This window comes from Coregonus clupeaformis, chromosome 11 (assembly GCF_020615455.1).
Source record: "Coregonus clupeaformis isolate EN_2021a chromosome 11, ASM2061545v1, whole genome shotgun sequence".
NCBI classification, from domain to species: domain Eukaryota; kingdom Metazoa; phylum Chordata; class Actinopteri; order Salmoniformes; family Salmonidae; genus Coregonus; species Coregonus clupeaformis.
Genome location: NC_059202.1, coordinates 50959052 through 50984666, shown reverse-complemented (window position 1 = coordinate 50984666; position 25615 = coordinate 50959052). Strand labels below are relative to the sequence as shown.

The 25615-nt window shown below is 43.9% G+C and overlaps 1 protein-coding gene across 1 annotated transcript in view; it reads right to left on the bottom strand.

Moving 5' to 3' along the window:
• Positions 1-25295, bottom strand: part of LOC121577081 (cyclin-dependent kinase 17-like) — a 60060-nt gene extending 34765 nt beyond the window's left edge. Inside the window, exons 1-4 of the mRNA XM_041890844.2 lie at positions 24858-25295; positions 8732-8880; positions 1701-1874; positions 1290-1423 (exon numbers count right to left, since the gene is read on the bottom strand). Of these exons, the coding sequence (XP_041746778.2) occupies positions 1290-1423; positions 1701-1874; positions 8732-8858 (435 nt within the window). The 5' untranslated portion in view covers positions 8859-8880; positions 24858-25295. The remainder of the gene's footprint in view (positions 1-1289; positions 1424-1700; positions 1875-8731; positions 8881-24857) is intronic.
• Between the last annotated feature and the right edge of the window lie 320 nt (positions 25296-25615).

Sequence of the window (25615 nt, the reverse complement as noted above, 5' to 3'; positions counted from 1 at the left end):
GGGCCAAAATACCAGCAACAGTGTGTGAAAACCTTGTGAAGACTTACAGAAAACGTTTGACCTGTGTCATTGCCAACAAAGGGTATATAACAAAGTATTGAGAAACTTTTGTTATTGACCAAATACTTATTTTCCACCATAATTTGCAAATAAATTCATTAAAAATCCTACAATGTGATTTTCTGGAAAAAAAATTCTCATTTTGTCTGTCATAGTTGACGTGTACCTGTGATGAAAATTACAGGCCTCTCTCATCTTTTTAAGTGGGAGAACTTGCACAATTGGTGGCTGACTAAATACTTTTTTTCCCCACTGTACGTGTGGTGTCCCAGCAAACCAAAATTGGTTTTGTAAAAGTTCCCAGAACATTCGTTAGGTCACGGCAAATGTTCTCATAACACAAACACTGTCCAGTCGGGCTGATGATTATAGAATGTTAGTATAAAACATTCGCCTGATGTTGCAAGAACATTCTTAGAACACATGTCATTTGTTCTTTAAAGGTATACAAACATTGTATAATCAACAGCATGAATGGACAGTTTTTGTGTTATGATAACATTTGCCGCAACCTAACGAATGTTCTGAAAACTTCCACAGAACCAATTTTGGTTTGCTGGGAAAACGTTACTTGTACATTGTGTTATTACTTTACCTGGAAACCTAATGAGAACTTTGGGGAATGTTCTGTGGTGGTTGTTACAGATGTTGTGCAGAACATTTTAGTGAATGTGAGGAGAATATTCAAAGGATATTTCAAACATGTATTTATTTATTTTTATTTTATGATTTTGTTATCAAAAACTGTTTTCATCCTAATGTTAGATAAAACCCTAACTAGAACTTAATGGAAATCGTATCTAATGTACTGGGAATGTTCTCGGTTTGCTGGGGTGTGTGATACACATTGTAAGATTATGTGTGGACTGTGGTGTAAAACACATGTTAAGATTACATGGGCAGCTGAGGACATCTGTTAGAGTAGTCCGCCCACGGGTGAAGGGATACGGGGAAGGATGGTCTGTTGCACCTTGGATGAACTGTGCGGTAGTATTTGTAACAAACAATCTGGATGTGTGAGATATAGTCTGCCACTCTTGGAGGATAATGGTAGTTGAATGGAAAATGCTACTGTTAAAAACATTTAAAATTATTAAAAACCTTTTTTTCCAACTTCCACTGTCCTCCAAGATTGTCTGAATCTCTCCCAAACAACACTTCCTATCCTCTGTTGGAGTTGGTAAAGAAGGGATGTAGTGATAGAGGGATGAAGAAGGTGTCAGACTCACCTCTGCGGAAATGCGTCGGTTGCCCCTGTTCCTTAGACACACTCCTGTGGGAGACTGCACCTCGTCTGAGCTCGTCCCTGATGCATGGTCACTCTCTCCATCAGAACCCATCTTCATGTTCTCATGGACAATGTCTGAGAGAGGGGGAGAGAAGGGGGGCGGGACAGAGACAGACAGATTTTTGTCATGAAGTCAACATTTCAAATAAATGTGTTTGATAAGACCAGGGGGCCCCATAAACGTATGAGTGAGGTTATTCTTTCCATCAACTCAACTTGATGTCATCCACAGCTGCTGCTGGGAACTATAGCAGCCACTCCCTGGTTAGTTTCCACTGTCCTGCCCTCTCCCCTGACTCAAATGACACTGTGTGTGTTTGTGTGTCCATGCCCGTGTGTGTGTGTGTCTCACCGAGGCGGCTGCCGTTGCGGGGCATAGCTATGAGAGACCCTAGCCCTCCTCCTCCTATGACACTCTGAGGTCTCCGTAGTGTGGGCTTCTTAAAGGGACCTGTGTACTGGTGCAGGAAGGAGTGAACACTGTGGACTGAGGGGGGGCGACCGTGACCGTTCCTCACCATTGGCTCTGTGGAGGGGGAGAGAAGAGAACTATATGACAACCAGTTCAGTTCAGTCCAGTACATACAATTCAGACAGCTTGGCTTAGAGCACCATCTATCATACTGTAGGTAGAGTCAGGAGGCTAAACCCTGTTTTAGTCAGGTCATATGGTCAAAAACAACACAGGGCCTTTAGGTATAATCATGGAGGTACGTATTCAATGTTTTCCATAAGCACCGGCCGTCCGCTAAATAAGAGTCATTGTCAGCCGGCTAATTTTTCCACTTCATTAATCCGTGCCGAACCCCCAGCAAAATATCTGCTTTTTATTTATCTGACTTTCATTTATCTGAATGTCCAACCCTTACACAGTGCCTTCAGAAAGTATTCGCACCCCTTGACTTTTTCCACATTTTGTTGCGTTGCGAGGTGGGATTATAATGGATTTAATTGTCATTTTTTGTCAACGATCTACACAAAATACTCTGTAATGTCAAAGTGGAAGAAGAATTCTACATTTGTAAAAAAAAAATATATATATATATATATCTTGATTAGATAAGTATTCAACTCCCTGAGTCAATACATGTTAGAATTACCTTTGGCAGCGATTACAGCCGAGTCTTTCTGGGTAATTCTCTGAGAGCTTTCCACACCTGGATTGTACAACATTTGCCCATTATTCTTTTCAAAAGTCTTCAAGCTCTGTCAAATTGGTTGTTGATCATTGCTAGACAACCATTTTCAGGTCTTACCATAGATTTTCAAGCAGATTTCAATCAGAACTATAACTCTGCCACTCAGGAACATTCATTGTCTTCTTGGTAAGCAACTCCAGTGTAGATTTGGCCTTATGTTTTAGGTTATTGTCCTGCTGAAAGTTGAACTAATCTCCCAGTGCCTGGTGGAAGGAAAGCAGACTGAACCAGGTTTTAATCCAGGATTTTGACTGTGATTAGCTCCATTCATCTTATTTTTTATCCTGAAAAACTTTCCAGTCCTTAACGATTACAAGCATACCTATAACATGATGCAGCCACCACTATGCTTGAAAATATGGAGAGGGGTACTCAGTAATGTGTGTATTGGAATTGGCCCAAACATAACACTTTGTATTCAGGACAAAAAATCTAAATCAAATTTTATTGGTCACATAGACATATTTAGCAGATGTTATTGCAGGTGCAGCAAAATGCTTGTGTTCCTAGCTCCAATAGTGCAGTAATATCAAACAATTCACAACAACGCACACAAATCTAAAGTAAAATAATGGAATGAAGAAATAAATAAATATTAGGACGAGCAATGTCGGAGTGGCATTGACTAAAATACAGTTGAATAGAATACAGTATATACATATGAAATCAGTAAAGCAGTATGTAAACATTATTCAAGTGACTAGTGTTCCATTATTAAAGTGGCCGGTGATTCCATGTCTATGTATATAGGGCAGCAGTCTCTAAGGTGCAGGGTTGAGTAACGGGTGGTAGCCGGCTAGTGACGGCTATTTAACAGTCTGATGGCCTTGAGATAGAAGCTGTTTTTCCAGTCTCTCGGTCCCAGCTTTGATGCACCTGTACTGACCTGGTCATGGCTCGGGTGGTTGATGTCCTTGATGATCTTTTTGGCCTTCCTGTGACATCGGGTGCTGTAGGTGTCCTGGAGGGCAGGCAGTGTGACCCCGGTGATGCGTTGGGCAGACCGTACCACCCTCTGGAGAGCCCTGCGGTTGCGGGCAGTGCAGTTGCCGTACCAGGCAATGATACAGCCCGACAGGATGCTCTCAATTGTGCATCTGTAAAAGTTTGTGAGGGTTTTAGGTGATAAGCCACATTTCTTCAGCCTCCTGGAGGTTGAAGAGGCTCTGTTGTGCCTTTCTTCACCACACTGTCTGTTTGGGTGGTCCATTTCAGTTTGTCAGTGATGTGTACGCCGAGGAACTTTAAGCTTTTCACCTTCACTCTGGTCCGGTCGATGTGGATAGGGGCGTGCTCCCTCTGTGGTTTCCTGAAGTCCACGATCAGCTCCTTTGTTTTGTTGACACCATTCCGCCAGGGCCCTCACCTCCTCCCTGTAGGCTGTCTCTTCATTGTTGGTAATCAGGCCTACTACTATTGTGTCGTCTGCAAACTTGATGATTGAGTTGGAGGCCTGGGTTGCCACGCAGTCATGGGTGAACAGGGAGTACAGGAGGGGGCTGAGCACGCACCCTTGTGGGGCCCCTGTGTTGACGATCAGTGAAGTGGAGGTGTTGTTTCCTACCTTCACCACCTGGGGGCGGCCCGTCAGGAAGTCCAGGACCCAGTTGCACAGGGCGGGGTTCAGACCCAGGGCCCCAAGCTTAATGATGAGCTTGGAGGGTGCTATGGTGTTGAAGGCTGAGCTATAGTCAATGAACAACATTCTTACGTAGGTTTTCCTCGTCCAGATGGGATAGGGCAGTGTGCAGTGCGATGGCGATTGCATCATCTGTGGATCTATTGGGGCGGTACGCAAATTGAAGTGGGTCTAGGGTGTCAGGTAAGGTAGAGGTGATATGATCCTTAACTAGCCTCACAAAGCACTAGTCTCTCAAAGCACTTCATGATGACAGATGACATATAGGTAATTGCTTTGCCACATTTTATGCAGTATTACTTTAGTGCCTTGTTGCAAACAGTTTTACGACGCCGAACTGCAGTCAGGTCAAGTCCCTGGTGAGGATGACGAGTACGCAGATGAGCTTCCCTGAGACGGTTTCTGACCGTTTGTGCAGAAATTATTTGGTTGTGCAAACCTACAGTTTCATCAGCTGTCTGGGTGGTCTCAGACGATCCCGCAGGTAAAGTAGCCGGATGTGGAGGTCCTGGGCTAGCGTGGTTACACGTGGTCTCCGGTTGTGAGGTCGGTTGGACGTACTGCCAAATTCTCTAAAATTACATTGGAGGTGGGTTATGGTAGAGAAATGAACTCTGGTGGACATTCCTGCAGTCAGCATGCCAATTGCATGCTCCCCTCAAAACTTGAGACATCTGTGGCATTGTGTTGTGTGACAAAACTGCACATTTTAGAGTGGCCTTTTATTGTCCCCAGCCCAAGTTGCACCTGTGTAATGATCATGCTGTTTAATCAGCTTCTTGATATGCCACACCTGTCAGGTGGATGGATTATTTGGTCAAAGGAGAAATGCTCACTAACAGGGATGTAAAAAAAAAATAGTGCACAAAATTTGCTTTTTGTGCGTATGGAACATTTCTGGGATCTTTTATTTCAGCTCATGAAACTTGGGACATTTTATTTGCCACAATAAAATAAATTGACAATTCCCTCAAAGTCCCACCCACAGCGATTGATTGACAGGTCTGAAACCCTACCAACTCTGTGACTCACAAACATTCTGCCCCCTCCCCTGACAATCCCACCCACAGCGATTGATTGACAGGTCTAAAACCCTACCAACTCCGTGACTCACACACATTCTGCCCCCTCCCCTGACAATCCCACCCACAGTGATTGATTGACAGAACTAAAATTACAAAATGACACATTGGTTTCCTTACCCTAAGCGACCACAGTAGCACAGCCAATAAAATGCATAATTTGTAAATATTACTTCAATCTCAAGAGGAGAAGTTTAATGTTAAAAAGGTTATATCTATAGTCCTGATCATATAGGCCTAGGCGATATCCAAAAGAACTAACAACACACTGAATTCATACATTTTCAGTCATTTAAAAAATTGTCAAAAAAATTATACTCAATACCACAACTTATTTGACCAATCTGGAAAGGTAAAGTGGTTATTCGAAGAATTCAATAATTTCGCTGTGTATTTCAGGTGGAATCAAGGCATTAGAATGTACCAGAGGCCACCAAAATAGAGCTTTTCTGCGATTTTCTTTTCCAGGGGGTCCCCCGCACCCCCCAAGCCCGGAACTCCCTGGCTGGCTACTTTTTATATTTGGCTGGCTACTTTTTATATTTGGCTGGCTACTCCTTGTACTTACGGAAAACACTAGGTATTATTAGGCCCTGTGTGTGGAAAGATATGAATCCATGTATAGACAGAAAGAGGGATATAGAGAGCAGCAACAATAGGTTGAAGATCAAGGAGGAGGAAGAACATTACATTAGAGACGAAACAAACAATGTCCGTCAACACAACAGATGACCACAAACAAACTCCATCCCACGCAGTTACTAGATAACACATACACGCGCACACACACTAAATCTCTTGTCCCACTACTCCTGCTGTGTGCTGCTGTTATGTTGTGTTACACAAATCAGATCAAGGCAAGGATATTAGGTTTCATCCCAATGACACTATGGTGGGTTCATCTGATCTCATCTATCTGGCCACTCCATTCTGTCTCCTCTCGCTCTATGACTTGTACTGTCACAAACACGTTAGAGAGTGCCGCAACGCACTCCCCTCCGCACAGAATGCACAAGCACCATGCTCATGGGAAATATCACAATCACACACATAAAAAGAGAACACACACACAAATAAATCCTCCTACGTACACACACAACTTTAATATTACACACACACACACACCTTGTATGTCCCTATTCAGGAGCAGGGAATGGTCAGGCCAGATCTGGAGTTAAATAACAGACAAAAAAACTTAGATGAGCTGATTGAGTGAAAACAACATCCTCTGTTGGAGAAAAGGATAGGGGAGCAAGGGAAAAGGAGAGAAAAGGAGAGGGAAGCTGAAGCTGTTGAAAAATTTAAGTAGAGGCGAGCTGGGGAAAATCTTGATAAAGCCAGGAGAGGAATGGAGAGAAGGGGAGAGAGAAAACGGAGGAGGAGGAGAGAAATGTGCTTCAAGATGCCCAGCTGCTTTCACAGTCCTCCCAAAGTCGCCGTGGCAATGTCATGGAAACTCTAGAATGTTCCAGACCCTGAACAGGCAGCACCATAGCAACGCCATGGCAGCCACCGTCAACACCAGACGCTAGACTATACCAAGCTGAGCGATAACTAACCAGCTATGTCACCTTATCTTTGTTTTGACGCCTCGCCGGCTACAACCTTCACTGGACGCTAACATGAAGAAGTAATACTGATGATATGTGTGTGTTCCGGATGTTAAAGAGAAAAAGTGTGTGTAGTGTGTACAGTCAAACAACACATAGCCAGACAGTCTCATTCATTGACTTACAGTGCATTTGGAAGGTATTCAGACCCCTTTACTTTTTCCACATTTTGTTACGTTACAGCCTTATTCTAAAATGGATGAAAAAATTATAATCTCATCACTCTACACAATACCCCATAATGACAAAGCGAAAACAGGTCTTTAGACATTTTTGCAAATAAAAAACAGAAATACCTTATTTACATAAGTATTCAGACCCTTTGCTATGAGACTCGAAATTGATTGATTGGACATGATTTGGAAAGGCACACACCTGTCTGTATAAGGTCCCACAGTTGACAGAGCATGTCAGAGCAAAAACCAAGCCATGAGGTGGAAGGAATTGTCCGTAGAGCTCCGAGACAGGATTGTGTCGAGGCACAGATCTGGGGAAGGGTACAAAAAAAGTCTGCAGCATTGAAGGTCCCCAAGAACACAGTGGCTTCCATCATCATTCTTAAATGGAAGTAGATTGGAACCACCCAGACTCTTCCTAGAGCTGGCCACCTGGCCAAACTGAGCAATCGGGGGAGAAGGGGGAGAAGGGCCTTGGTCAGGGAGGTGACCAAGAACCCGGTGACCACTCTGACAGAGCTCCAGAGTTCTTCTGTGGAGATGGGAGAACCTTCCAGAAGGACAACCATCTCTGCAGCACTCCACCAATCAGGCATTTATAATAGAGAGGCCAGCAGAAGCCACTCCTCAGTAAAAGGCACATGAAGGCCACTTGGAGTTTGCCAAAAGGCACCTAAATGACTCTCAGACCATAAGAAACAAGATTCTCTAGTCTGATGAAACCAAGATTCAACTCTTAGGCCTGAATGCCAAGCGTCACGTCTGGAGGAAACCAGGCACCGCTCATCACCTGGCCAATACCATCCCTACGATGAAGCATGGTGGTGGCAGCATCATACTGTGGAGATGTTTTTCAGCGGCAGGGAGTGGGAGACTAGTCAGGATCGAGGGAAAGATGAACGGAGAAAAGTACAGAGCACTTGATGAAAACCTGCTACAGAGCGCTCAGGACCTCAGACTGGGGCGAAGGTTCACCTTACAACAGGACAACGACCCTAAGCACACAGCCAAGACAACACAGGAGTGCCTTCGGGACAAGTCTCTGATTGTCCTTGAGTGGCCCAGCCAGATCCCGGACTTGAACCCGATAGAACATCTCTGGAGAGATCTGAAAATAGCTGTGCAGTGACGCTCCCCATCCAACCTGACAGAGCTTGAGAGGATGTGCAGAGAAGAATGGGAGAAACTCCCAAAATACAGGTGTGCCTACCTTGTAGCGTCATACCTGTGTAGCTCAGTTGGTAGAGCATGGCGCTTGCAACGCCAGGGTTGTGGGTTCGTTTCCCACGGGGGGCCAGTATGAAAAAAGTATGAAAATGTATGCACTCACTAACTGTAAGTCGCTCTGGATAAGAGCGTCTGCTAAATGACTAAAATGTAAATGTAAGACTCAAGGCTGTAAACGCAGACAAAGGTGCTGAGTAAATGTCATATTTCCGGATTTTTTTATATACATTTGCAAAAATGTATAAAAACCTGTTTTTGTTTTGTCATTATGGAGTATTGTGTGTAGATTGATAAGGGGAGGGGGGACTATTTCATACATTTTAGAATAAGGCTGTAAAGTAACAAAATGTGGAAAAAGTGAATGGGTCTGAATACTTTCCGTATGCAATTACATCCACATAACCACACATTCTCTCTCTCACACACACACACACACACACACTCACTCACCGCTGTCTTTGATGCCGTTCTCCTCTATAGTCATCTGTTCAGCCCGTTCAGACAGAGACTCATCCATGGTCTGACTACCTCTCAGAGTCTGGGACAGCCTCCTTCTGAACCTCTTCATCTTCTCCATGGAGCTCTCGGGCAGGGGAGGCCTGGGGATGGAGAGAAGAAGGGGACAGTCAGTTACACACACACACACACAACAGGCCTGGGGAGAGACAAGATTCATCAAAAGAGAAATAGATACCCCACACACCGTTATTGTTAAATGCTCCCACTGTTTATTTTGTTGAGTGGAATGTTACCGCAGACAGAGGAGTCGGACACAGAGAGGCAGTGAAGAAAAGCTACTGAGGACACACACACTCAAACAAAGAGGGCCGATAAAGCCTTAGAATACATATGGCCGGGAGTTCTTCTTGATCAGCCCTGGAATATGATATAAGGCCTTCAAAGTGAACCAGAGGGTAAAGTGGGTCTTTCTTTGACAATAACTGACAGTGCTTGTGCTTGAGAAAGCTTGACAAATGGTTGATCTTGTAACATAAGTGTGCGTGTCAAAGGGTGTGCTTCTTTTGAAAAGCACTCCACTATCATGTACGTGTGAGTAAGAGGTCTGAACAGGCCCCAACATGTTCCTGGGCTAGTCCCCTAATAAATATTGCTTTCAAAGAGTTCACAAAGAATATAGCCATCAAACACACCTCAAGCACCTTGAGCTATACACACTAATACCACATCTATAGCAAAATGAGTTTAAAAAAAATTATAACCATCAAACACCACAAACTACCTCAAGATAAATATCCTAGTAATCCCACATCCATAGTTAAATGAAGACATTGCAGGATACAAGATTTATAGCTACTGACTGGAGCAAACACGAGACGCCATCAACACTCAAGGAAACAGGCCTAATTTAGGAGTCAGTCACAGAGCCTAATTAATTTCCCACACTGGAAAAACCTGATGTATTGGGAGAGATCATCATTCATGTAGCTACGGGATGGGACTAATCTTGTGTGAAGAAGAACCTAGTGATCAACACATACAAACATAATTTCGACCTGAGTTATACACTGAGTGTACAAAACATTAGGAACACCTGCTCTTTCCATGACCTCGACTGAATCCAGGTGAAAGCTATGATCCCTTAAAGATGTCACCTGTTAAATCCACTTCAATCAGTGTAGATGAAGGGGAGGAGACTGGTTAAAGAAGGATATTCAAGCCTTGATACAATTGAGATTTGGATTGCGTATGTGTGCCATTAAGAGGGTGAATGGGCAAGACAAAAGATTTTAAGTGCCTTTGCACGGGGTATGGCAGGTTGTCGGTGCCTGGCGCGCCGGTTTGAGTGTGTCAAGAACTGCAACGCACCAAAGAACATCCAGCCAACTTGACACAACTGTGGGAAGCATTGGCGTCAACGTGGCCCAGCATCCCTGTGGAACGCTAGACACCTTGTAGAGTCCATGCCCCGGCGAATTGAGGCTGTTCTGAGGGCAAAAGGGGGGTGCAACTCAATATTAGGAAGGTGTTCCTAATGTTTTGTACACTCAGTGTATAACAGTCCTCGTAACTAATTTCCAACAGTGGAAAAACATGATGAATTGGGAGAGATATATGTTTTATTCATAGGGGATGGAACTAATGTGAGGCTACTTGAGTGAACAAGAAAGAACCTATCAACATTCAGGGAAAAATACATATTTTTTACAGTAGTAAAATAGGCTAATGAATTTCCCACACTGGAAAAACGTGATGTATTGGAAGAGATGGACAGAGTGATGGCACAGTCCATGAACTGTGTTAGCAGATGGTAAATCAAGGGATTTATGCGAGAATGGAGAACAGGACTAGCATAGGCTGCATCCAGTTCAAGTCACATTCCATCACCATTCAGTGTGAGGGAGAGAGAGAGTGTGTTTGAGAGCGAGAGAGAGAGAGATAGGGAGAGAGAGTGTGTGTGCGTGTTTGAGAGCGAGACAGAGAGAAATAGAGAGAAATAGAGAGAGAGAGAAAGTGAAAGAAAAGAGAGGGAGAGAAAATAATTGACAGAGAAGGGAGTGAAAATAAAGGACATGCTGGCGAGAGAGGTGAGAGAGTGAAGTGAATGAGGTTGTTTTTCAACCTGCTGATTCAGATCTCTCCCACCCTGCCAAATGTTATCTGACCTTAGTGAGGGGGAGATTACAACTCTACTACACTTTCACAGATATGGACATGTGTCTGTTTGTCTGTCTGTACTGGGGATGAGTAATAAGAGACATGAAGCCACATGAGCTGGGCCCTGAAGGTCTGTCTGTCTACTACTCTCCATTACAAGCCTTTGTCTTCCCAAACATCACTCAGGAGCTGGAGAGAGTTCTCAAACAAAACATGGAGTAGGGCAGGGGGGAAAGTTGTTTTGAAGGAAAGAGCAGAGCTACTAAGCTAAGCTACCATCCCGTCACTGTCTCTGACGCATAGCTCCCCATTCGTTCACTGTCTCTGACACATAGCTCCCCCATTCATTCACTGTCTCTGACACATAGCTCCCCCATTCATTCACTGTCTCTGACACATAGCTCCCCCATTCATTCACTGATCAGGGATAATTGGTGACGATTCCTGCCCTTCTTTTGCATTCTATTGCTCCATGCTTTAGCTCTGACAACTCTTCCAGAATGTTACAGCCAGCTCCTCCGGTCATAAGACAAGGCCGTTTTAGGACAGCGGAGATGAGATGAGGGAGTCAATCGGACTCTGGAGTCATCACCGCCAACGGAACAGCTCATAGCCTTCTTCTCATTTCTCACAGGAGGCTACAGCTCAGACTCAGAGCACACTGTGTTCCATGGATAATTAATTAATGGATTTATGAATGAAGGACGGACGGAATAATTAATGGCTGGATGAATTAATTTCACCAGAGTAAATGAATGAATTTGACTAGAGTTTTGACGGCAGTTTCTGAACCATCCCGTCCTTGTTCGCGTCCCCCATCCTATTCTTTCCCCTTTCCATGGCTCTGTGATCTAGTCTGGAGCCCTGGAGAGTTGGATGTGATCCCTGCTCCCACGAGTAAGTAGGTCGTGCAGAGTACTGAGCTCCAGATCCACTGGGTTACGGCCAAAGAAGTAGTCCCATTCAAGCACTGATTCGGATTTATTGCCGTGGCAACATTTTCCCCCCAATGTTTAAATGTAAAGCCCCTGCAGGAGACTAGGATGATATTATGTCTCTCTGTCTCCTTTCATCAAACACCCTGGCTTACGGTACACAAACACACACACAGACATCCTACAGTCTGTGTTCACACACACTCACCATGCTAGCACACACACACAGTTAACCATGATTTCCCCAGATGGACAAACTGATAGTTCCAGCTGTATGCAAAATTGCATTTTACACATCAGTTTGCCTGGCATGGACAGTGGGGATTGGAGGGGGTAGGGGAAAAACTAACAGAAGCATGGGAAAGGAGGGAGAGGAGGAGGAAGAAGAGGATGTGAGGAGAGTAGAAGAAGGTTAAGCAGCTCAATAAGACCGGGCCTTATGCGGCAAATATGTGGTAGGTAAACTTGCCACCAGGCACATAACTATTATTTAATTGAGTCCCTTTCGTGAAATTTGTCTTACATCTCAAACATAACAGCATCACCACATTGTGCATTTTGGGCAATTCCATGGTAACAGAGTGACGCTGAGACTCACTTTTCACTTTCAAATGTACGACAAGCAAAAACCATTGATTGCAAACCATACACCTATTCGCAGAAGTCTACTTTTAACAATTGCCACTGGACATTTTACTAAAACATTAACTTGAGGAACAGTGCAGATGCAAAGTTTGGTAACAGAATGACAGTAAAATCTCCATACGTTTTTTTATATGACCAGGTTTTCCAAAAACTCTTAAATATCTACTCCGAATTAAGACTAAGATGTCTGCAGAAAGAATGGTGTGTCAGCTATGATATGACACCTTGAGTTTGAAAAAATCTATTTTGGTTATTGAGCTACAGTAAGAGAAGTGGATTAACATCCGGTAACAGAATGATGGTAACAGAATGACATCATGGGTCCCTGATCTGTACTATACAGAAATGCATAATTATGAATATCGTTCTCCTCATGGTGATGTATCCTGAATAGGTACACAAAAAGGTAGAAAAATGTAATATCCTCCTTTGCATGCTGGGGTATTATTCTACCCACTGGCTATTACCGATTTGGTAGCAGAGCGACGCATTTTAATCACGTCATTATTCCTCATATAACCCAGGTCAACTAATGGGTTAATATTATGTGAAATGTGAGAAAAAAAACAACCAACTAGATTAACAGCCAATCAAAAGTGCACAAATCCTTTAGGTCCCGCCTTTGACAGTTCAATTGTTGCAATCTTGAGCAAGCCTTCTAGAGGAAACAGCATTTTTATGATAAACTTTTTCCTGTTTGTGAAGTCAGAAAACTGCGCTAAAGCTAGAAATAAAACCTATATGTTCTATCAGGTTCAAGTCCGGGCTCTGGCTGGGCCACTCAAGGACAATCAGAGACTTGTCCCGAGCCACTCCTGCGTTGTCCTGGCTGTGTGCTTAGGGTCGTTGTCCTGTTGGAAGGTGAACCTTCGCCCCAGTCTCATCCTGAGCACACTGGTGCAGGTTTTCATCAAGGATCTCTCTGTACTTTGCTCCGTTCATCTTTCCCTCAATCCTGACTAGTCTCCCAGTCCCTGCCGCTGAAAAACATCCCCACAGCATGATACTGCCACCACCATGCTTCAACGTAGGGATGGTGCCAGGTTTCCTCCAGACGTGACGCTTGGCATTCAGGTCAAAGACTTCCATCTTGGTTTCATCAGACCAGAGAATCTTGTTTCTCATGGTCTGAGAGTCTTTAGGTGCCTTTTGGCAAACTCCAAGCGGGCTGTCATGTGCCTTTTACTGAGGATTGGCTTCCGTCTGGCCACTCTACCCTAAAGGCCTGATTGGTGGAGTGCTGCAGAGATGGTTGTCCTTCTGGAAGGTACTCTCATCACCACAGAGAAACTCTGGAGCTCTGTCAGCGTGACCATCGGGTTTCTTGGTCACCTCCCTGACCAAGGCCCTTCTCCCCTGTTGGCCGGGCAGCCAGCTCTAGGAAGAGTCTTGGTGGTTCCAAACTTCTTCCATTTAAGAATGATAGACTACTGTGTTCTTGGGGACCTTCAATGCAAACATTTGTTGGTACCCTTCTCCAGATCTGTGTCGACACAATCCTGTCTCAGAGCTCTACAGACAATTCCTTCAACCTCATGGCTTGGTTTTTGCTCTGACATGCACTGTCAACTGTGGGACCTTATATTGACAGGTGTGTGCCTTTCCAAATCAGGTTCAATCAATTGAATTTACTACAGGTGAACTCCAATCAAGTTGTAGAAACATCAAGGATGATCAATGGAAATAGGACACAGCTAAGCTCAATTACGAGTCTCATAGAAAAGGGTCTGAATACTTATGTAAATGAGGTATCTTTTTTGTTTTTAATACATTTGCAAACATTTCTAAAACCCTGTTTTCACTTTGTCATTATGGGGTATTGTGTGTAGATTGAGGAATCTCTTTTATTTAATCAATTTTAGAATAAGGCTGTAACGTAACAAAATGTGGAAAAAGGGAAGGGGTCTGAATACTTTCCGAATGCACTGTAATGTATAAGTCTACTATTTGAGATACTTTATTTTTTATAAGAGATAACATAGACAATGGTGTACAACAAATGTGCGATTTTTATGTTCTTACCTTTCGCTATTGGGTTACTATTCCATAGTATGCATTTGTGTAAGTGTAAGCTTTTGCCTGCTTATTCAACATGCAGGGCAGGTTTTTGATGGAGTTTGAGTCTTCTTGGATGGTGAGCGAGAGATCAAGATTTTCTATTGCATGCAGAAGACATCTGAAGACATGGGTTGGCAGGTAGCCTAGCAGTTACGAGCGTTGGGCCAGTAACCGAAAGGTCACTGGTTCAAATCCCCAAGCCAACTTTGTGAAAAATCTGTCAATGTGCCCTTGAGCAAGGCACTTAACCCTAATTGCTCGAGTGAGTCGCTCTGGATAAGAGCATCCGCTAAATGACAGACATTTTAACTGTATTTTTCTTTTCTACTAAAATCTCTTCAAGAGGACCTTTTCTTGAAGGACACTTAAGTACACTATTCTCCACAGCTTTACTGTGCTCAATGTAGGGATGGTGCCTGGTCAGACTGATCACCCCATATTATGTGGTGGGACTGTGAAATATTGTATTGTATTTGTTTTCTGAATTGAACTTTACTGGTGATAATTGATACTATAGAAGGTAGAACTGATTTTTACCTGAGGTATTGAAATAGATCCATAGATTATGTGAACACTATAGATTATTGTGAATTGCATATTTTTGTTGTTGAGAACTACAATTTATTTTATTATAAAATAAACATGCCGGCATTAGCACTATCTCTAAACGTTATATCTTGGGCTCTGGTCTAATCTTTCTATGCTAATCTCATTACTGTTCTAGTCCCGAATGTAGTCCATTGGTCAGTTGCGTTGTTGGTGTTCCATGCAAAGCACATGGTACAATAAACAAAATTCTTATGAATAAAAACAGTAACTAATTGGTAGGTCTCCCTTTACTTCTTACTTCTGTGAACTTTCATTATCCTCCCTCATGAGAGAGAGAAATTATAAAATATTTTAAAGATACTGTATGTGGGTTTTTGCTAACAGAATGACAAGACACTAGGCAATATTTCTTAAACTTACAGAAGGTAAATCATTTCTGCAAAACTAAATATAAAATGTTCAACATTATTGTATTTTGATGTATTTCTAATACCTTAAGACTTTTTCTAGTATATGTTTTTCAAAGAACCCTTTTCCATCTGTGTGACCAGATACTATAACAGCCTCCTCCACTCTTCTGGGAAGGCTTTCCACTAGATGTTGGAACATTGCTGCAGGGACTTGCTTCCATTCAGCCACGAGCATTAGTGAGGTCGGGCTCGTAGTTGGCGTTCCAATTCATCCCAAAGGTGTTCGATGGGGTTGAGGTCAGGGCTCTGTGCAGGCCAGTCAAGTTCTTCCACACGAGCTCGACAAGCCATTTCTGTATGGACCTCGCTTTGTGCACGGGGGCATTGTCATGCTGAAACAGGAAAAGGCCTTCCTCAAACTGTTGCCACAATTGTCTAGAATGTCATTGTATTCTGTAACGTTAAGATTTCCCTTCACTGGAACTAAGGGGCCTAGCACAAACCATGAAAAACAGACCCAGACCATTATTCCTCCTGCACCAAACTTTACATTTGGCACTACGCATTGGGGCAGGTAGCGTTCTCCTGGCATCCGCCAAACCCAGATTTGTCTGTCGGACTGCCAGATGGTGAAGCATGATTCATCACTCCAGAGAACACGTTTCCACTGCTCCAGAGTCCAATGGCGGCGAGCTTTACACCACTCTAGCCGACACTTGGCATTGAGCATGTTGATCTTAGGCTTGTGTGCGGCTGCTCGGCCATGGAAACCCATTTCATGAAGCTCCCGACTAACAGTTATTGTGCTGATGTTGCTTCCAGAGGCCGTTTGGAACTCCATAGTGAGTGCTGCAACCGAGGACAGACAATTTTTAGGCGCTACGCACTTCAGCGGTCCCATTCTGTGTGGCCTACCACCTCGCGGCTGAGCCGTTGTTGCTCCTAGACGTTTCCCTTTCACAATAACAGCACTTACAGTTGACCGGGGCAGCTCTAGCAGGGCTTAAATTTGACGAACTGACTTGTTGGAAAGGTGGCATCCTATGACAGTGCCACATTGAAAGTCACTGAGCACATGACAACACTGTCTGTAACCACCATAGCTGTCTTTGGATACCTCATAGGCAGGTCCAAGATATGTAAAGACATCCTGTATCTGTATAAAGATATATCCTTTATACTGTGTTCTTCCCGCCAATTGACCCCTCCGTACGGAACGCGCATTCCCCCCCCAAAAAAATGTCACGATGCAATCGTATATCAACGCTGTTTGAACAGGACAATGTCATTCCAGACATCGCCCAACCCAAGTTGGCATGGTTCTAGTTTCTACATTAATGTTCCATTACATTCAAACCTGATGAATTAAGGCTACATTTTATAAGACCAATACAACATGTGTTCATACTGTTACTAACGCAATAGCTACATAATATAACTCTCTGGTTGTTAGTACAATCGGCTACACAATACCAGAGCTGTGTAGTTGGCACGATTCTAGGTTCTACATTCTGATCCATTATTACACAGAACCTGAGAAGGGGATTCCAGTTTCCACTAATAAAACAAAGCACACTTTGAATTTGTGTTGGTGTTATTATGTTACTATTAAGTACTTAGGCTTAATAACAACTAATTACACCAAAGCATCCTAATATGACCAGCTATTCAGACTAATGCTTTGGACTTTACAGGGGTAGATGACTGCCTTAACGATCAAATATATACAAGTTACACATCGCATGATCACTTAGCCTATGTCCAAAATGGCACCCTATTCCCTACATAGTGCACTACTTTTGACCAGGGCCCATAGGGATGTGGTCAAAAGTAGTGCACTCTATAGGGAATAGGGTGCCATTTGGGACACACACATTTGGGACACACTTAATTAATGCTTGTGCCAAAACAGTGGAAACACTTCACTCTTGTACCTGTGTAATAAGACTGTATTTACACTAGTAACAACATTGTATTAACCATAGACAATATCTATATTAATTTACCTGTAATAACATAATACCTTAGTATTATTGAGTGTAATGTCTACATTCATCCATCTACCCTCCCTAACCAGCTGACCCTTGGTGTAGGGTGAAGTTATCCTTAGATGCTGATCTTGGGTCGGTTTTCCATTTCCCCCACTAATGCTTCAGGTGAGAATTGGCAGAGGGAAAGCTGATCCTAGATCTGTACTTAGGGGAAAGCGTCACCCCGGAGCCTGACCCTCTGACCGCTGGATGGCTACTGTATGCTGAGTGAGACTTCCACTTTCAGCCTGAACGTAACGTGAGAAAGAATGTTCGGTGAGAGTTAGGGAGGCCACTATTAGGCCATTGAACAAAATTTGCTCACACTAGCATTTGTTGTCTATCACAACTGCATTTCAGGAGGGGCCGCTTTCAGAGCCTGAGTGCCAGGATTCTTATACTTATCAAGTAGAGAAAGAGGAAGAGTTTGCATGAATTGCTATGTATAGACCTGAGTTACGGGACTGGGGAGTGTGTGGTGTGGATTCCGTGTGTGTGTGTGTGTGTGTGTGTGTGTGTGTGTGTGTGTGTGTGTGTGTCATGGCAGCTGCTCAGTGGGGACTAGGGAGAGGCGGACACTAACCTTCAGCCAGCTGTCCTTGGCCTGGTTGCTTAAACATGAGCCCTGTCCACCACACACACAGTTATGCTCATACACACACACACGCATTTATGCTCATACACACACACACACACACGAACGAATAAAAACACACATACTTATTTATGCTCACACACATACAGGAAGGCACTCAAACATACATTCACAGAATGCATATATGCTGGCATTTCACACATATACTACTCAATACTCACTACCAAAGTTCCCTCAAACAAATTTTGGCACTGAGCAAATTTCAGGTCTGCTGAGCGCAAACTTGAACATTGTGCGTTTACTGTGAACACTGAGGATGTACCCGCTTTAAGTTACAGTTTTAACAGTGGCCAAGTAGGCTTCTATGGCTATTTGATCATAATGTAGGCCTGCTACAGTGGCCTACCATCAAAAACTATGGAGAAAATGCATCCCATAACATTTTAGCATGGAAATAGCTGTTATATCATTCAGTCTACAGTAGCAGACAATGTGTGGTGTTCAATGTCTTTTGAAAAATACATGCAGTGCTTGACATTAACCTGTTTATCCATTTGTCCTTCAGACAAGGAGGTGACTGAAAATGTTGTGCTGTTTGATGCAAGAAACCACTTTACAAAATAAAATGCATTATTATTCCCATACCATTTTTACAGAGAATCAGACATATTATTCTACCCTCTGCCTATTGGCTACTTAGCTTATTCGAGCCGGTCTCAAAATACATCGCTGCCCCTTTAAGAAATGTACACGTTTTGTGCTCTTGTAGGAAGCAATCACTCCCCTATTGCTGACTACAAATGATCTATAACTGGGCTAGTAACTCATTAACTAGCAAACGATATGAACAAAATGTGCACACGTGGCTACATGCAGCTCTCGCTTTGATCTCAAAACAAGCGCATCTACTCACGACCGCTCATGCTGTAAACACAGTCCAGCTCAAAGTAAATGGTACAGATCAATATGGCAATGGTCTATTAGCATACAGTGCATTCTGAAAGTATTCAGACCCCTTGACTTTTTCCACTTTATTATGTTACAGCCTTATTCTAAAATTGATTAAATTATTTTTTCTCATCAATCTACACACAATACCCCATAATGACAAAACGAAAACAGTTTTAGACATTTTTGCAAATGTATCAAAACTAAAACAGAAATACCTTATTTACATAAGTATTCAGACCCTTTGCTATTACATTTGAAATTGAGCTCAGGTGCATCCTGTTTCCATTGATCATATTTGATATGTTTCTGCAACTTGATTGGAGTCCACCTGTGGTAAATTAAATTAATTGGACATGATTTGAACAGGCACACACCTATCTATATAAGGTCCCACAGTTGACAGGGCATGTAGGAACAAAAACCAAACCATGATGTCGAAGGAATTGTCCGTAGAGCTCAGAGACAGGATTGTGTCGAGCACAGACCTGGGAAAGGGTACCAAAACATTTGAAAGTCCCCAAGAACACAGTGGCCTCCATCATTCTTAAATGGAAGAAGTTTGGAACCACCAAGACTCTTCCAAGAGCTTGCCGTCTGGCCAAACTGAGCAATCGGGGAAGAAGGGCCTTGGTCAGGGAGGTGACCAAGAACCCGATGGTCACTCTGACAGAGCTCTAGAGTTCTACTCCTCACTAAAAGGCACATGACAGCCCGCTTGGAGTTTGCCAAAAGGCACCTAAAGACTCTCAGACCATGAGAAACAAGATTATCTGGTCTGATGAAACCAAGATTGAACTCTTTGGCCTGAAGCCAAGCGTCACGTCTGGAGGAAACCTGGCACCATCCCTACGGTGAAGCATGGTGGTGGCAGCATCATGCTGTAGGGATGTTTTTCAGCGGCAGGGATTGGGAGACTAGTCAGGATCGAGGGAAAGATGAACGGAGCAAAGTACAGAGAGATCCTTGATGAAAACCTGCTCCAGAGCGCTCAGGACCTCAGACTGGGGCAAAGGTTCACCTTCCAACAGGACAATGACCCTAAGCACACAGCCAAGACAACGCAGGAGTGGCTTCGGGACAAGTCTCTGATTGTCCTTGAGTGGCCCAGCCAGAGCCCAGACTTGAACCCATTAGAACATCTCTGGAGAGACCTGAAAATAGATGTGCAGCGACGTTCCCCATCCAACCTCAAAGAGCTTGAGAGGATCTGCAGAGAAAAATGGGAGAAACTCCCCAAATACAGGTGTGCCAAGCTTGTAGTGGCATACCCAATAAGACTTGAGGCTGTAATCACTGCCAAATGTGATTCAACAAAGTACTGAGTAAAGGGTCTGAATACTTACTGTATGTAAATGTGATATTTCCATTTTTATGGGGTATTGTGTGTAGATTGATGAGGGAAAAAATCGATGTAATCCATTTTAGAATAAGCCTGTAACGTAACAAAATGTGGAAAGTCAAGGGGTCTGAATACTTTCCGAATGCACTGCATAGGCCTACTGCAGCTCTGATTGGTTATGTCACCGTTCTGTGTAGAGTACGGTCTGTGTAGAGTACGGGCTGAGTCGTGCATGTCAATGCAATAGAATCCTGCTCCGATGCGTTTTGCCTACAACATCTCTTGCATAGTTCGTTTTGTTTCGGTATGTTGCATTGAAAGTGGCTAATATTGCGTTATTTCGATCACAATTGCCACAGTAAAGGAAAACGTTGATAGTGTTAACATGGAAAACTCTAGAACAGTTGTCAACATCACTTTGAGTCAAAATGCAAGCCGAGATCTACCGCTCAGATTTTTTTTAACATGACTTAAAAAATGAAAGCCTATGCAACATTAACCAATTAAAAACCGTACTGTAGCAAATCAAATCGTATTGGTCACATGCGCCGAATACAACAGGTGCAGACATTACAGTGAAATGCTTACTTACAGCCCTTAACCAACAGTGCATTTATTTTTAACAAAAAAAGTAAAAATAAACAACAACAAAAAAGTGTTGAGAAAAAAGAGCAGAAGTAAAATAAAATAACAGTAGGGGAGGCTATATATACAGGGGGGTACTCGTGCAGAGTCAATGTGCGGGGGCACCGGCTAGTTGAGGTAGTTGAGGTAATATGTACATGTGGTAGAGTTAAAGTGACTATGCATAAATAATTAACAGAGTAGCAGCAGCGTAAAAGGATGGGGTGGGGGGCAGTGCAAATAGTCTGGGTAGCCATGATTAGCTGTTCAGGAGTCTTATGGCTTGGGGGGTAGAAGCTGTTGAGAAGTCTTTTGGACCTAGACTTGGCACTCCGGTACCGCTGCCATGCGGTAGCAGGGAGAACAGTCTATGACTAGGGTGGCTGGAGTCTTTGACAATTTTGAGGGCCTTCCTCTGACACCGCCTGGTATAGAGGTCCTGGATGGCAGGAAGCTTGGCCCCAGTGATGTACTGGGCCGTACGCACTACCCTCTGTAGTGCCTTGCGGTCGGAGGCCAAGCAGTTGCCATACCAGGCGGTGATGCAACCAGTCAGGATGCTCTCGATGGTGCAGCTGTAGAAATGTTTGAGGATCTGAGGACCCATGCCAAATCTTTTCAGTCTCCTGAGGGGGAATAGGCTTTGTCATGCCCTCTTCATGACTGTCTTGGTGTGTTTGGACCATGATAGTTTGTTGGTGATGTGGACACCAAGGAACTTGAACCTCTCAACCTGTTCCACTACAGCCCCGTCGATGAGAATGGGGGCGTGCTCAGTCCTCTTTTTTTTCCTGTAGTCCACAATCATCTCCTTTGTCTTGGTCACGTTGAGGGAGAGGTTGTTGTCCTGGCACCACACGGCCAGGTCTCTGACCTCCTCCCTATAGGCTGTCTCATCGTTGTCGGTGATCAGGCCTACCACTGTTGTGTCGTCGGCAAACTTAATGATGGTGTTGGAGTCGTGCCTGGCCATGCAGTCATGGGTGAACAGAGAGTACAGGAGGGGACTGAGCACGCACCCCTGAGGGGCCCCCGTGTTGAGGATCAGTGTGGCAGATGTGTTGTTACCTACCCCTTGACCACCTGGGGCGCCCGTCAGGAAGTCCAGGATCCAGTTGCAGAGGGAGGTGTTTAGTCCCAGGATCCTTAGCTTAGTGATGAGCTTAGAGGGCACTATGGTGTTGAGGTTTGTGCAGTAAGCTATAGGCCCAATACATTATCACTGCATATTGGCTTTGCTTTAATTTCCCTGCCAATGCATTGTTGTTCAGACCATTTAAAAATATATATATTTCAAAATTTGAGGCAGGCTATGTGATCACACCGGTAATAGATCCGTTGTTGTATTACTTGTGAGGCACAGCTGAGTGAACATACATTTAAATAACCTGCTTTTTATTTTACTGGGCTGATGGTGCCTGCATCTGATGGTCAGTCTCAGCGGAGGGAGAGAGCAGCAGCCTGAGGGTCCGCCTCTCAACATCCCTCCGCTCTCCCTTTCCTCCACTGACACTGAGCAAAAAGGGACACCGTCTTCCAGCTGATGGCGAAACTCGAGTCGCACCGCATTATTTCTGCCTCATGCACAAATTCATGTTGTTACTCCTATGAACAGAAAAAGTGAAATATTCCTTTATATGAAAAAAAGACCCAAGCCGCAACAACGCAAGCCTATCGATACACTTTCCTACTCATTCATTACTGCTGCAGTGCTTGTTGTAGCACTGAGTGGAAATAGGAAGAACATGCATTTTATGGCTTATAAAAGTGTTGAATACAAAGTGTTGACAGTGCTGAGTAAGAACTTAAACATTAACTCATTCATAAAAACAGCAGCTCTTCGCTGTTTGTGTTGACAGTCTCTCTCTAGTCATGGTTTTAAAAGTCTTTAAATCTCACAGTATCAACTTGTCTGTAGCTTTCTTTTATGCCTGCTACGTTACTGCAGACACGGTCATCTGAGCCATCCAATTAGCCAGCAGTAGGCCTATAGTGCACTTGATTTGCTCTCCGGGCCCGCCGGGAAGGCAGAGTTTGTACCTTCAGACACATGAAATGGTTCAAATGGCAACAGTTCGCCTCCCCGGCGCGCAGGGCAGCTGAATCGGGTCCACCTACCAACACAAGGCTTTAACATTGGGTGTTTAACAGAAATGTTTGACGATCGTCTAGGAATGCCTTGGAGATCGGCCAGTCGATAGCGATCGACCGGTTGGTGAACACTGCTCTAGAAAGTTGTAGTGAAGTTCAATCTCGCGCTTCTCTCAGTGGGCTGATATTTCTTCTGCACAGCAGTCCCGGGGGAGCTGCGAGGCAGTCTCGGGCTACTGCGCTCCCACGCACATGTGCAGCTTAGAGGGACAAGCGTGATAGCACACACACCTTCACAAACCATCCGCATACACACCCAACCACACACACACACTCGCACACCCTGAGAGAGCACAATCTGATATATCCTACCCTACCCTGTCCCTTTGGGGATCAGTGCTGCGTGGCTACAGCTGTTTCACAGAAGGTCAGGTTACCCTGCCTTCCCAATCCACCACCATCCCCAAGGTCCTCACCAAGGTAATACAACAACGTCAAACAAACACACACACACACAGGAAAGACTCAACTCCACTTTGGTGGCAACCATCTCCTTACAACCTCAGTGGGGCACCATGGAACACACAAAAGCTTGACATTCCTGACACCAAAAAGAAGAAATAGCCCCAAAACCAGATCTAAACATGAGTTAACATTTGAGACACAGGCTGACATGAGAGAAACTACAACTTCACTGCAACCAACCACTGAGAAGGACTACACTATATACACACTGGTTATTACAACTCTACAATGTTGGTAATCAATAACACTATAATGATCAGCTCCAGGCTAGATTCACTCTAAAATAAACTTGCAGCTAGTGGCTGCTCTGTGCCAGCAGCCTGTTTGTGTGTGTGCGCGTGTGTGTACTGTTCCTCAGGCTGAGTGAGCTCGCATTCAGAACAATGACGTCTTCCTTCAGGACATCCTGCCAACCTCCCACACACACACACACACAGAGGGTCGTATAACTGGTTAAGCCCAGTCAAACAGTAACCATTAAAGGAAGAGGAATCTCACCAAAAGGAAGGAATACCATGAAAACGACTGACTACCACTTGAGTCACCCTTGAACCCACAGACATTTTCCTGTAGTCTACTGTAAACCTGCTCTACAGGGTTCTGTCTGCCAAATAGCAAGGCTCCCTCATGCCAACAATGTATTGCCATGTATCTATCTCCACTCTCCACACAAACATAATTCAAAGGTTTTCAAGTTAAATGAATGAATTTGCCAAATATATTTTCAATTAAACATTTCGTTTAGTTCCTCTTACACTCTGTTGTGGGAAATAATTGTACCTTTCCTCATCAAACGACAACATACAGTATTTTTTCTGCGAATTCAGCACTTCCAAATAGTGCACACTTATCTACCCCACATAAAAACATGACAGCAGTGGCTTAGCTCCTGACTGTGTACCTTTTAAATGTTGAATTATTCTCTGTGAAGAGTATCCAGTTTACCTTCCACAGCCTAATAGGCAGGACAACGCCAATTTGAATAGAAACTGCCTGTACCCCACAACAAATAGAAAGCCATTCACACACACATAGGCGAGCGCTGTGAAGTAAACATTGCAACATTGTTACCCCATTTTGTGACAACGCGGGGTGGAATGTGTCTTGTTGTAGACGCCACAACTCGTTGCTATCGACATCAAGCCACTTGCACAGTAGGCATTTGTTGCAATTTCGTAAGGACCCATGAGAACAATGTTAGCGCTCACCAGAAACGATGTGCGTTGTTTCGACCAGTGACCCCGTCCCCGGAGCTTATTTTCAGGTCAGATGCAGTCTTTCCACCCGCCGTAAAAATAAAAAAAAGAAGAAAAAAAAGGAATGCTTTGTTGTCTCGATGTAGTAGTTTCTTATCTCCGATAATGTCACCTAAATCCGCGACGATGTTGCTCCCACCATGGCTATCGAGGATTCGAAGTTAGAACCGTTGTGGGGAAAAGCAGTAGCGAGTGAACTGTTCCCTTTTCGGTTGGAGAACATACCAGCGTGGGAAACCGATGATGACGATAGATCGCTCAGAGGGGTGCGAGCTCAGCTGTGTGTGCCTACTGCTTGCTGACGGTGCCACCACCGCGGTGTCATCGAACGTATTTTTTTCAGACAGAAGAATTTCAACCCAGATCACTAGGGGAAATAGCGCCATCCACTCTTCGTTATGGTCGCTAGTTCTTCTTCTTTTTCTTCTTCTTCAGTGGGGTTTATCGGCGGTTGGCATCCAACGTTATGGTGCATTACCGCCACCTACTGTACTAGAGTGTGGGCCAGAGACAGGGAGAAACGAAATCCTACCTGCCAACCCCGTTGCTCTTAAAAAATATAACAAAATATTTGAGACTTTATCTAATGACGTTCTACTCAATATACTCTTTAAACTAATTTCCTGTATCCCCTTCTCCCTCATACTAGATCTCATCCTCTCTATTTCCCTCTTATACTGCCCACACTGTAGCAATACATGCTCCACGGT